The sequence below is a fragment of the Anoplolepis gracilipes genome, chromosome 6, assembly GCF_047496725.1.
Source record: "Anoplolepis gracilipes chromosome 6, ASM4749672v1, whole genome shotgun sequence".
Lineage (NCBI taxonomy): Eukaryota > Metazoa > Arthropoda > Insecta > Hymenoptera > Formicidae > Anoplolepis > Anoplolepis gracilipes.
Genome location: NC_132975.1, coordinates 6870903 through 6885682, shown reverse-complemented (window position 1 = coordinate 6885682; position 14780 = coordinate 6870903). Strand labels below are relative to the sequence as shown.

Genomic DNA, 14780 nt, shown 5'->3' with positions numbered 1-14780 from the left:
CTTCTCTTATTCCACCTATTTTTTCCATCGTCGGTTGTTTAGAAATAACATTTTGTATATATTCTGTATATCTGCCTATATTTGTCGGGTTGGTGCCTCCGTCGAATTATTACAAAAAGAGATAAGCTAAGAGAAGTATGGACCGTAACAAGGATAAAAAGAAGCGGATCCTTTTTCTTGCCGTATCCTATAAATAAATCGTAACTCCGCGTAAAATGGCTGACATAAATTTCACAGACAGAACGTCCAAACCCGCTTCGATCTCAGGCTGACAAACGTTTGCTTATCACTAACGCTTTGGGCTATGTTTTTTACGAGATTATAGCTTGCATATTTTTTTTACTTTTTACGTCACTGTTTTTATTTTACAATTTTTTTAAGTTTTATCTATATATATACATATATATAACTTATATATATATATATATATATATATTATAAAATTTTGTTCTCTTTGTCTTTCTCTCTCTTTTTTCTTTAATAATTTTTTAAATATCCGAAATTGATTCTATATATGTGATTTATATTTTATTCATATTTCATATTTTATTCATGATTCATATTACAGAAATTTATTTCATTATTATTATCAAGTAACATTATCATTATTACATTTCAATAAAATTATGCATAATGCATTATTCATAAATTTTTATAAGCACTATAATTCAGGATATATATATATATATATATATATATATATATATATATATATATGTATGTATATATATGTGTATATGCATTATATTTATTATAAAGATATATGCAATTAAAATCAGCAATAATGTCAGTGGAAAGACATTAAATTTCTGAGAAATTTTTTTTTTGGAGAAAGATTAAATTCTATACATTTGTTATAATGACATTATCATAAATATTGCATTTAGATTATCGAAACAGCAGTTGTTGGTTTATTTTAGGTCGTCAAAATACGGAGATTAAGTTCAACGCCGACGGGGATGCTTACGGATTTTACAACATCTATCAGTATCAAAGAAAGGAAGAGGGTCGCTTCGATTACACCCTCATTGGCACGTGGAGGGAAGAGTAAGTAGCCGCCTTTGATTCATATACAAAGATTTGTAGACTTTGCCACTTGTCATACGGGTTGCACAAACTGTTGCACAATTAATTTTCAACCCTCTTACGTCTTGCATAACATGCTACTATAATCTAATTACAAAATTGTGATATGACTATCAATGTTACTACATTTTTTAAAAATCTAATATATATATATATATATATTTATTTATTTAGATTAGATTATACATCTAATATATACATATATTATCTATGTATACATAATCGATAGATAATGTTCACATTGTCCACAAATTATCTAGTTTGAATACAGATAGTATTTTATTACACACTATATTAAAGAGAAATATATTTTTACAATATGTCTAATTTTATGGATACAATAAAAGAAAAATTTACATTTTTTATTTATTAGCTGGTAAGGGGGATTTTATCATTATTTTTTACAAAATATGATTATCATCATACTATTTTATCATTGCATATTATAATTTATAATAAGTGATTCTTCCCTAATTATATTTTTATAAAATAAAGAGAAGAATATTATATATATAAATCGACATAATTCCAATACAGACAATGCTAAATTGAAATATTTTTATACTGTAATGTTTACAATTTATATTTATACTACTTTAAATAAATAGAATATCTAGAAAATTAATTTTGCTTGCATAACACTTTCCGTGCCATTAATATAATGCGATAAGATAAAATCAGTGATGGCGTCCAGTTTATTAATTGAAGGTTAATTTACTCTCTCTCAGACTCGCTCTGGACATTAACATGACACGATGGGCGACCGGAGTCGGCGAGTTTCATATTCCACGTAGCATGTGCAGCGATAACTGCCCGATGGGACACGTCCGCAATTTTGTAGTAAGTGCACATTGCAAAGTCTGAGGATAACCAGAACCGCTGAGTGCTGCACGGTTCTATTAGCTGATAGGATATAGTCATAGGGATCTATCGATCCATCGAATAATGAAAAAAAAATTAATGAAAATCTATAATAAATATTAATAATGAATTATGAATATTATTATAAAATGAAAAATAATGGAAGATATATAATATAATTTTTCAGTTTTTAAATAAATATTTTACTTTATTAATACTATGATTTACACATTAAGTTTATAATATTATGAAGATTTTATAAAAAATTCAACAGATTGACCAAAAGATTAGTGGTTAAAAATGGGAGTGCAATGCATTAACTAAGCAATAGCCCACTAATTCCCATTACAGGTTACCTATTGTTCCATACCGAAATTTGTTTGCGGTTTATCTCTAATCTCATCAACTTGGCTTTCGGAGTTAATGAATTTCAAAAAGAGATTATTCAAATTCCATTTCAACTTATTAATGCATTGAGGTTAAGCTATATTATTTAATAATTTCCAACATTTATAAGTCTCTTTTTATGATTGCAGTACAATTTATAATTCATATGACAGGAATAAGCAGCAAATACATACAGTAAATGCATATTTTAATATGCACTTATTTGAATCTGCTTTAACGAAACAATGAGGCTATCTTGACAACAGTTTAGCTTCTCTTGTGCGTGGTTTCTCTAATTAGATTCTAACACACGTTTTGACTGAAATTCTACCGAGAGACTAACTGTACAATTCCCACAACTTTCGTAATATGCGAGTTACATATAGTCTAATAAAGTGCACGCGTTATCTTCTACCTCTCTCTGATCTCTTCTCACTTCCTGCCTTCCCGATAGAGAGGAATTTCATGCAAGTCGAAGTAGATCTATAATTGTGCCCCAATATTGGGTTTAATCCTAAATATGCGATTACGTCCGCGTGTCCGACATTTCTCGCATACTCTCTTTGGATATAAATACACATAGGTAAAGCTGGTAAAGTAAATTATAGTACATAACGCGGTTTTCATATATATATTTATTTGTCATTTTTAACGGAGTATTCTATCTATCTTTATGGTGTAACTACAAAAAAATATAATTTCCAGATTTTAAATTAAAAATTTATACAGTCTTATTACAGATCCAAAAATATTTAAATATCAAGTAAAAAAATCTATTTTGAATAGTATATAATAAAAATCAGCACTATAAAAATTTACAAATATTATGTAACTTTCTGATTATTTATAAATATTCTTTATAAATAATCTTTTCTACTTACTTGTGTTTTTTTTCCTATTTAATCCGATGAATTTTAACGATGTATTTTTCTGTAACATTAAAATTGAACTTTATAAATTTAATGTTTTATTTTTACATTTTTATGTTATATTTTGTTTGATTTTATGTTTTAATATTTACTTTAATTAATTTAGAAACCTTTCCCCTTTCCATATGTTTAGATTGTATATTCTAGGATTAAAACTAGATATTCATGAAGGATGTAGCTACATCTTCTGGCGTTTAGATCCTTTGGGATATAACTCATTTAGGTCACATAGTTATGAGTTGACTCTGAATATGGCTTAGAAATGTTTAAAGTGGCTCATTTAACCTTTCGTTATCAGTAATTAATGACATACGCATTAAACTTTCTGTTAATTGAAAGGCGGTTTGCTTGTAGAGCTCTGTAATGCCGATAATTGGCTTCTCTTAATCAATATTGAGCAAACAAGAAGAATTTGATATCATGGTGAGTCGCTGTAGCCAGAAGCATTATCGAACGTCTCATTACGTCAAGTCTTATCTTTCATGACGACTAATTAACTTTGGAATCTTATTAAAAAAAAAAGAGGTTATTAAAGTTGTGTGTTTCCTTTATTTTTTTATTAAATCAGATATAATATGATTTTTATTCACTTGAATAGTGAAAAACATTATTATTCAGTATTTATTTTAAAAGTAATATTATAAATACCAGACCATTTAAATAGAAACCATTTGTTTTTGCAATTCTTTTTTATTCATACATTTTTCCATAATAATATTTGAAAAAACTGTTACTTGGAGAAACAAAACTTGTAATTTTTTTCGGGAACACTCAATAGAGTTTTGATATCTCTCCATTTTTTTCAAAGTACTTTTTAAAGAAACGAAAATGAAAATATTTGTTCTGCTCTACTTTGTTCCTTTATGATTTGTTATTTTTAAACTTTGATTTCATAGAGATGATAAGAAATTTTCCACACAAATTCCAATTTAGATTTTCTTTAACCTTAATCCAAGTCCTTTAAATTATTTTTTTTTTCTCTATCATCACACCTATCTTGACGTTATCATTTGTGCAATTTGCTTCCGGATTTAAAGACGATCATTCATGACGAATCATATGTTTTATGTATTATTCGCTTCTTCTACATTTCTTCTACCCATTCATACTTTTTATATTATTAGCCTGCAAACGCATATTTCTCTTACAAGATTTTTAAGGAAAAAATGCAAAAATTGTTATCATTATTTTTAAACTTTTTTACCTGTACATATGAAACTGAGAAACTTTTACTGAGGATTTTAACTTAAATTCTACTCAACCTGAAAAGAAGAAATTTAAAGTCTTAAAGTTTCCTAAATTCCGTTTTCAGCTATCTGTTCATCGCCACAGCCATTTCCGTTTTATCACTTTTCCACAATTCGCTTCCGGGATAAGTTTATGCGAGATTTAAAATTTTAATCCGCGCCTAATCGATAATTGCAATGGTGACGAAAGAGAGCTCATTGACTGTGATGAAAGTTTCACAATGTTCATTATAGATTCTCATTAGCAAAGTCCAACACTCGCAGCTCGAAAAGCTGACGAAAATGGCACAATTTCATGTCTTGTGCCTACGATTGCCTTCATTAAACTCTATATTGCTTGCATCGCACTCTGATGAATGCTCGATAAAAACTTTATAGTGTGTTCTACACGGAAGCGAACTTACGATATCTTGATACGATAGTGCGCGACTAAATTAATCGATCCAGTTTCGAGTAAAAATCAAAGGAGAAGTTTCTATTGAATTCTGATGTGATCTATTTATCTTTTGATTAATTTATATATTTATATTATATTATTTTCTCTTTTAAGATATAAATAAAAGTTGTGTTACAAAGTGCCAATGTTCAGTTCAAATTCCATATATGAATTTAAGTTTGATTATTTTAATTTGTTTTACATATTACTTATAACAATAATTTTATTTACTGTTTTAATTTTAAAGACAACAAATATCCTCGTAAAAAAAATTTTTTTATTTTATTAATTAAATGAACATGAAAACACACACAAACATTACACGCATCTATACATGTATAATACATTTAAAATGCGGCTCGTTGCACTTTTCTTGTTAGCATAGGTATTTAACAAAAATGCAAACATACCAGCAATCAAACGATCATAAATGCGATTCGTTAAGCTCGACTTAATTAAATAATTAATGAAGGACACGCCTGTGGTGACAACTGATGCATGAGCCGTGTCACGAATTAGATTTATTCACTACTCGACTGAAGTGTGTGTATTCTGACAAATGTCTACTAATAAATACCGCTGTAATGGCAATTAAAACGATAATTACCATTGCATTCACTCATTTCTGCGCGATCACATGCATACTCAGTTTGATCCGTGATGCGAATAATACGGCCCATAGTTGTTAAAATCATTACAAGAGTTTTAATTGCGGTAATGCTAATGACATAATGATAGTAATCATTAGTCATTACAATTATCATATTATTATGAACAATTAAAATGATATACAAAATGTTACGAATCAGTTAGTACAGCAATTTACTAATCCTAACACGTAGATTAATTAGTAATTTAAATATAAGATAATTAATTCTTAATGACCATTTATATACAATTCTCCAATCTCTTTACGTCTAATATATTTTAGTAAACATATACATACATTCACATGCACACATTTACATACATTTAAAATTTCTTATTTTAGTTTTTAATATAATATTTTTAAATTATATTTCTACCTTTTATTTCTTTTATATATATATATATATATATATATATATATATATATATATATATATATATATATTCTACAAATCTACTTTTATCTGCTTATGTCATTAATATTATCTATGGATATTACTTGAGCAAGTATTAATTCGAATAATATTGAGCAGTTCTAAAATGTCATTGAATTTTTATTTATAGCAAAAATTGTATATTATTTCGATGTATATACAATGAAATTTAAGTAACAAGCAAAATTATTAACCATTTTTCCATGGACCATGCTGTAAATAATTCGGATTTATTTGTTTGCTAAAATCAGACAGAAATCTAGTCGATTTTGCTCAATATTTTTCTGGCAGCTGCATGAAAAAATGGATTTTTCCTTCCACTGAACCGTACGTCATGTTGGAATGTGCTTTTTTTACGTCAATGTTTTCCAACCGTTTAGACAAGGATAGTTACCGACATACTGTCACGTCTTGTTCAATAAAATCCGCTTAACCAAAAGTGTAATCGCTTACTTGTACGTCAGTCGTAAAACTCCATTTATTGCTTCATTGGAATTATATACTAGCTTTAAATTCATTAAATTCAATTTATTTATAATTTATATCAATATACAAAATGCGATAACAAATTTTTCTATTTTTCTTACTTATTTTGTTAATTTTATATATAATACAATCATTCACATACAGTGTTAATTAACTTGAATTGTAATTATCTTCCTCTCTTAGTAATAATAAAAAAATATGTCATTATTAATTGATCATATTAATAATAATTATTATTATAGTAATTAGATTAACGATTAGAACATTGGCTACAGCTTTGTTATTTATCATTTCTGAATCAATTAATGATAAATTAAGTATATCCATAGACTAATAATGGTCAATATTAATCAATAATAGTAATGCTGATTATTAACTTATTATGATTGATGATATTATGATTATAAGCTTCATTATTCATTATTGATTTAAGATAATGAACAATTAATTATCAATTATTCAGTTTCGATGTATGATCCTATGAATAATAAAGCTGTATTCCAACAATTTCACAGGAACCCTGTTGTTGGAGTTGCGTTGCTTGTCGGGAGGATGCCTACGTGTACAATGACACATGCAAGAAGTGTTATCCCGGGTATGCGCCGAATGCTACAATGACAGGCTGCGTGAAGCTCACCGCAGAGGTCATACCTTGGACAAGTCCTTGGGCGATGGTACCGCTGATATTCGCGTCGATCGGCATTCTCAGCACTCTCTTCACCACCGTCGTCTTCATGCGGTGAGTCGTTGAGTTTTGTCCCTTATGCATTATTATATTTCTATATTGTACGACAGATTTTTAGCAAGCTTGACATTAGTTTTTTTTATGGAAAAATTTATTTTGCAGGTAGTAAGAGAAATCTTAAATAACCAATGAGTAAAGACTTTTAATAAACAAAGTTTCAAAGATAATAAATAGATTTTATTCTAGATTCATTTTAAAAGTGGACTTTGCTTGACAAAATGAACTTTTTAGTTTAAGATTTTATTGTAAAGTTGTATGATATCGAAAAAATTAGAAAGCAATAAATAACTTTTCTCGATGTAATATTTCTATTAAGAAAATTCTTCTATAAAGAAGATTGTTTTTAAAATCGTCTCCACATTTGTTATTGACAAATAATATCAAATAACAGTAAAAAGAAATAATAACAAATAGTAACAAATAATAATAACAAAAAGTAAATATTTTTAATTAAATTAAACAAAAATTTATAAAAATATTCTTCTAAATTTATTGATATAACAAATGAATGAAAAGACATTCTCTATCTCTTCTTTTTTAATAAAAAGATAACGAGCTTGAGTGAGGAATATTAGCATTAAAAAAGAGCGCTTAAAAAGATTTAAAGTCGATGCTTTCAAAGCGAAAATTTAATCAAAAGCTTCATTAGCGACCTATTAAACTTACTTAATTAGAGTACTAAAAGGTTTACTGCATTCCACTATACATAGGTATGCAAGAAAGGAATAGAACTTTCGAACTTTAATTTTTCATTTTTTATTTCTATTTAGCTTAACTAATTTTAATTAATTTAGTTTATTAGATTTACACGAATCTAGTTAACACGGATAACAACACAGATTTAGTTGTTAGACCCTTCGTATAAATTATAACTCGTAACTGAAACTAATTATTACACAACTCAATATTGCAGTGTATGAGAATAGATTTTGAACTTAACCATATATTCTTCAGGATTATTAAACTGGGGAAAAAGTCATTCTTTTTTTCGAATATCAAAAATAATATAAGTGAAAAAAATATTATATATTTGCAGAATTATATTATTTATTAAGTTAATGTGTAAGTTGTTTAGATACGAAAAAAGAAAATTAATATAAAACGAAATTGATATATAAAAAAATGACTTTATTAGAAAAAAAATAGATTTAGCTTAAAATATATTTTATGTAGTCCATTCGATTCTTTTCTCTATGTTTAAAATGTTTTGTGTTAGATTTAATCGTACTCCGGTGATTATGGCATCGGGACGCGAGCTATGTTACGTCCTTCTGGTGGGCATTCTCTCGTGCTACGGCATGAGCTTCGTTATACTGAGCAAGCCGACTACGTGGAATTGCACATACCTCAGAATCGGCCTCGGTCTCTGTCTCAGTATATGTTACAGCGCAATCCTCACCAAGACCAACCGTATATCGCGGATATTCAACCAGGGCACGAAGAAGATCAAGAGGCTCTCCTACACATCGCCCAAGAGCCAAGTGGTAATCGCTATCGGTGAGTACGAGCTGCACTCACTTCGGTAAACACATCGACAAGCCACGGCCTCGAGAGGATAATTGCACGCCGATCCTTGACGCGCAACCCTCTCCCTCCCCCCTTCCCTGAAATAAAAGCCATGGACCATGTTCGACGAAGAGAAATAATAGTGCGACTTTTACGATAAAATTTCATATCAGTATATTTCTCGCTAAGATAGAGACGATCAATTCGGATTTGACGCAATCCTTATTTATTGCAGTTTTGATCGAAATTAAACGTCATATTTTATCTCGCTTTTTGTCAAAAATAAATCCCAAAGAGTACATGAGAAACAGATTCATAGTTTAACATATTTTTTTCTCTGTATGCTTTAAATTTTATATAAATTAGAATTTTATTACTTACAAATCTATAACTGTAACTATAAGTCTGCTTTAATTATATCTTTATTTAAATTAATCTAATTTTTATTATGCAACGCAGAATGTCGTATAAAAAAAATCGTCTAATTTATAAGAAAGATTACTTTAGATATACATGTAGAAAAAAAAGCGTTCAGTTTTTCTACACCTTCATTCATTTTTCGATGGCAATGCAAATAGTCATACTTTAAATACGAAACAATACTATTTTAAAGTGCGACGGGTCATAGGGCCTGATCACTCTCCTATTTGCGCAGGGATTACCGCAGTCCAACTCATCGGCACTATCGTGTGGCTGATGATCGAACCGCCGGATACCACAGAGATCCATCCGTATCCGCTGTCTGCGGTGCTGACGTGCCGCGTATCTACGTTCTCGCTGATGATGTCCCTCGTCTATAACATGTTTCTGATCCTGATGTGTACCTTGTACGCGTTTAAGACGCGCAAGATCCCGGAGGACTTCAACGAAGCTAAGTACATCGGCTTCACCATGTATTCGACGTGCATCGTCTGGCTGGCCTTCGTGCCCATCTATTTCGGCACCAACAACGATTACAAGGTCTGTATCGGAGAAGCATAAGAAACATTACGTCCCCGACACACATTTGGGCCTTATTTGCGCATTTTTCTGAATTTGTTAACATGTAAAGTCGAGCGGACGGCCTACCTTGCAGGTACAGATCGCGAGTATGTGCATGTGCATCAACATCTCCGCCTCGGTCGCTCTCGGCTGTCTCTTCACCCCCAAGGTCTATTTGGTGCTGTTTCAACCCTATAAGAACGTTCGTCCCGCACATCCTAACGTATGTACAAATACTGGTTTTGTTATTCTTTGTTTAATCCCAGGGCATTCGTTATTAAAGTAAAAGAGATTTCCTAATTGAAATTACTTATTAGGTTGCTTAAATGTGAAATATTATACAAGACGTCTTTCCTAGAATTTGCGGAAGAGGCGATTCCAAATTTCACAAAAAACAAAGCTGTACGCGATTTTTTGTCAAATAATATTTTATCCAAATTACTGATTTCATCTTCACAAATAAATTTCTATTACTTTTTTTACGCTTTCACACAGCAATATAAACGCCTTAATTTAATATAAATTCAGGTTAGATCATGTAAATAAAGATTTATTATTATATAGATGGTTTATGGATTACATGGCGCAATGATTATTAATAGCAAGAATTATAAATTTAATTCTCTCTCAAGGATAAATAATTTTTTTTTTCAAAGTCTTCCATTTATTAACATTAAAGTCGCTTAATCCCAGGGCACTCGTTATCAAAGCAAAAGAGATTTCCTGATTGAAATTGCTTATTAGGTTGCTTATTTAGGTCATATCCTATTTATGAAAATAACTATCTTACACGCGAAAAAAGTCTTACTTTTTGGTAAAACATCATAGAAAACCTTAAAATTTAACTCTAATGATTATCTCATTTTTATACGTCGTAGACTTTATTAATAAAATTTATTTTTTTAAATTAAAAAAAAATATATTACGAATGAAATGAAATAATAATTTTTCTAATCACGAAAATTAAACAATAACATTGAAATAATATGATCTTATTCGCGTATTAAAAAATAATTCAGCATTAAGATTTAAAATTGTGGAAATTTAGAAAATCATATGCATAACGTCTAGTATAATAAAAAAAAACCGATGAATCGTGACATGCTTTATGTTGAAGTAGCAGTCATACGCAGTCATTAAAACATTAATAATAAACCAAACATTAATCGTCATCTCAATCAAACATGAGAGAAAATACGAGTCAGATGAATAAATGCAAACGCGTTATCCGTAGACAGACTGGAATAATTGTGATTGTTATACCGAATTCGATTGGATGCATCGATGCACACCGAAGCGCATAAAGGCCGGACTCAAATTGATGTAAAAGCGTATGCTAACACACGAGAACGGCTCGATCAATTTAACGCATCAGCATAAGTTACCACACTGTTTGTGGAATTTATGCTGAGCAAAGTTTCCATTTCATTGATCCGAGATGTTTACATATATTCTACGCTTGTGTAACTTGGCAAATCGCACGATAGTTTTCGCAATTCACATCCGGGAAATGCGTCCAGCGGAATTCGCTATTAATAAGACAGAACCTCCCCTTTATGTATATAATATATATATATATATATATATATATATATATATATATATATATATATTACTTTGTATGATTCACTGTCATCGCGACGCGTTAAAATCTATTCGGGCCTTCACAGACGGGCGGTTTGCAGAGCGGGAATCGCGGGGCGTACAGCATGCGCTTTGCCGGTAATCGCAGCCAGACGATGCAGAGCGTGACTTCGGCCTCGCGTAGCAGCCCCGTGCTCTCCCGCGGAGGACCGGGACGTGCGGATGAGCAGAAGCACGCGAACGGTGAGACCCAGGCGTTGGCGAGTCCGTCGGTCGAGGAGACCTCCGTTAGCTAGGTCGCTCTCATACACCTCCCTCCCTGTCCAGAGCATCGGGCGAGGATGCGCGAGACCGAGGCGGAGGTGTATGTCAACGATGACGATGACGGCGGCGGTGGCAGAGGCGGCGGCGACGGCAGAAGCGACGGAGGAGGCGGCGCCGGTGACAGCAGCGACGACGACGACGAAGAGGAGCGCAAGCTGTCAACCGTTCAGGAACTGTCTGAACTCAACGCGGACACTGCCAGTCCGCCGATAAGTCTGGCGATGTGTCAAGCGTGCGAGAGGAGTCAGGGCGAGCCGCGCCGCGACTCCGATCAGGTGACGGATTTTCCTCGCTTTTCAATAGCGGATTATATCCGTAGTACGGAGATATCAGCAGAGCGGCTTTTCGAGCAGGGGGCGAGATACCATATATATTACCAGAGCAACATCTGAACGAACGCAACTGATTCTCGCTAACTTACAGAGAAGCTCCACGGAAAAGTCCCTCCTTTTAAATCTGAATGCTCTATAACTCTATACTGTTGCTTCAGCATTTTAGTATATTTATTGTTAGTATATTAGGCTTTTTATCCTCGATTTATGTGAAGAAAAAAATCTGAACTGGCAAAAAAAGTGTGCATTTGTTGCAGTGCTTGTTTAGCTGCGCTATAGAACTCTTCATTTTGCTCGCATTTATTGTTAGACTTTTTGTATAGCTGTCTATCTCATAATATATTTGTATCTTATATTTATATCATTTTGTAGCGCTTTTTATCATTTTTTATTATCACGCTTTGTAGCGTTGTGATTATATATCATCACGTAATATTGCGAAACATGTAGTATTCCGAACACGCTGGGATTCCTAATCCATGTAATCTTCTGTTTCCCTCTCGAGCCGAGCGATCGCGATGAAGCCGCGATCAGCAGCATCTCCGAGAGAGTAGAAGCGCGCGCGAGGAAAGATGGATTGTGCCTGAACGAGGAGCAGATTCTAAGCTACACCGACTCGCCGACCTTCTCCGAGTTCTCTTCGTAGTATTCGGACGGTCACCTCGATTCGTGACGAATTCCCTTCAGTACCCTTCACAGATCGACCAGCACGAAGGGCCTCGTCTGTTTCGCCGTACTCGACAGCATTTTATAAGCGCCAGACGTTTTGTACATTCCCATAAAATGTGAGTGATTTTACAATTCTTGTTCAACTCTTTGCACTCACGTATCTGTTGTGTAATTTTATGATGTAATTATTTATTTAAATCTGACAAATATACTCTATTATTTAATTAAATAATATATATATATATATATATATATATATATATATATATATATATATATTTTGGATTGGAAAAATATCAAAATTAAAAATAAGCTTTTATTAATTGGATAACAAAAATTATTTTCTAAATTGTTGAATTTTCTGCATTAACAAATGCAGAATTAATCAATGTGTAATAATGCATGAATATTTTAATTAAAAATTAACATTTATTATATCTTTCTGACTCAACGTCATAAATATTGAATTAAATTTTTATTAAAGTTTACTTGAAATTCAAAAATTTTGTTATTATTAACATTATAAAATTTAATTTGCCAAAATTTTTTTAATTTATTAATTTTTCAACATTTTTATGATTATCATAAAATTTATATTAAGATACAAATTTTTATGATTATCATAAAATTTATGTTAAGATAATCTCTTATTTGAATTTTTAAAATGTAATCCAGCAATAGAAATTCAATAATTTTGAACTGCCTAATCTTATAAATTTTAATTTAATTCATGTTTTTATTATTATTAATGCAGCTAGCATTATTGCATATTAGCATTAATATTATTATAATATTACACATTGAGAGATACAATAACAATATCTTTTTTATATTGAATATTATATTCTATAAATATTAAAATTGGTTATATTTTATAAATAATACATAGAAAATTTAATTTGCTAATGTTATTGTAATAATATCAGAATAATCTCGAGAGTGCAAAGAGTAAACACTGCAACACATACACACACGCAAATAAGGTTGTACACGAAAACACGACCGCAATATGTTCGAGAAAAAAATGGTCGTTTTATAAACTACAATTTTGTATAGTTATTCGTATCTGAAAATGCCGTGTTTTATTCGTCGTTGACGCACGTACGTGCACGCTCTTGCCGGCATTCAGCGCAAGCATTTCAACGTCACGCGTGTGAGTTTTTGGTCCATATTTTTATCTGACGAACAAAAATCTTTTTTCTACGTGTGTACCAATAACCGCGATGGAGTTATTAGTTTCCGATTGATCGAACTTTCGGTAAATATCAAATATTTCGAAAACAGAAATAGCGAGCAAAATAACAAGCGTATTATTTTATATACAATGTATCTTCTACACAAAAATTTTCGTGTCTAAATCATTTAACGATTAATTTTAACCGCGTAATTATTTTTTCACTATTTATTGCGCAAGTTTATCCGGATATTGATGGTATGATAAATTACTACTACGAAGAGAAGATTTAAGTAATGATTTTGGAGTACTATGTAGACATGTTAATTAATCGTACACGAATATGAACACGTACTAAACTATGCGGAACTATTGAAATTTAATAATAAAATTAACCGAGTAATTTCGCATCCTGCCACTCGAAGGTGAATCGTAGATGCGAATATTAGGTAATTAGCGTAAATTCAGTCATAGTCGGCGTAGTAGAAATAAAAATATTCATTATAATAGCAACAGCAATTTGCGTAGGTCTGTCTGTCAGATATTCGAAACACAGAAATTTGATCACGGTGATCCGGTCGTTTTTAAAGAATTATTTACATCGCCATTATTTTTATCTTTAATTAGACTTTAAAGTAAAAATTTGGCCAATCTTGTAAATTAAAAATTATTCAAAAAGATCTTTGATGAACTATTAAAAACACAAAAAAAAAATAATATAAAAAAAGTACAAATCAAGTTCATACCACATTTCATCTTCTTATATTCTCAATGTAGAAAACTTTTACGTCACTTAACTTTAGGTACAAATAACGTATGAAGTTGCGATAAATTCACAAAAATGAAACGTACATCAATCTCAGCTCGGACGTAATTCGAGATAGAACGTATGCACTAAGATCGAGACAACGATAAATTGATTTTTAATGCATCAGCGCTAGTTGTTACACA

At 31.0% G+C, this 14780-nt stretch overlaps 1 protein-coding gene across 9 annotated transcripts in view; it reads left to right on the top strand.

Moving 5' to 3' along the window:
- LOC140666700 (metabotropic glutamate receptor 8) overlaps positions 1–12892 on the top strand; it is a 111834-nt gene extending 98942 nt beyond the window's left edge. For all 9 annotated transcript variants that reach the window (XM_072894180.1, XM_072894177.1, XM_072894179.1 and 6 more), the window contains 9 exons: positions 921–1047; positions 1815–1926; positions 7030–7253; positions 8476–8756; positions 9421–9725; positions 9817–9969; positions 11417–11573; positions 11658–11929; positions 12492–12892. In XM_072894180.1, coding sequence (XP_072750281.1) covers positions 921–1047; positions 1815–1926; positions 7030–7253; positions 8476–8756; positions 9421–9725; positions 9817–9969; positions 11417–11573; positions 11658–11929; positions 12492–12632 — 1772 coding nt within the window. In that variant the 3' untranslated portion in view covers positions 12633–12892. The remainder of the gene's footprint in view (positions 1–920; positions 1048–1814; positions 1927–7029; positions 7254–8475; positions 8757–9420; positions 9726–9816; positions 9970–11416; positions 11574–11657; positions 11930–12491) is intronic.
- Positions 12893–14780: the final 1888 nt, after the last annotated feature.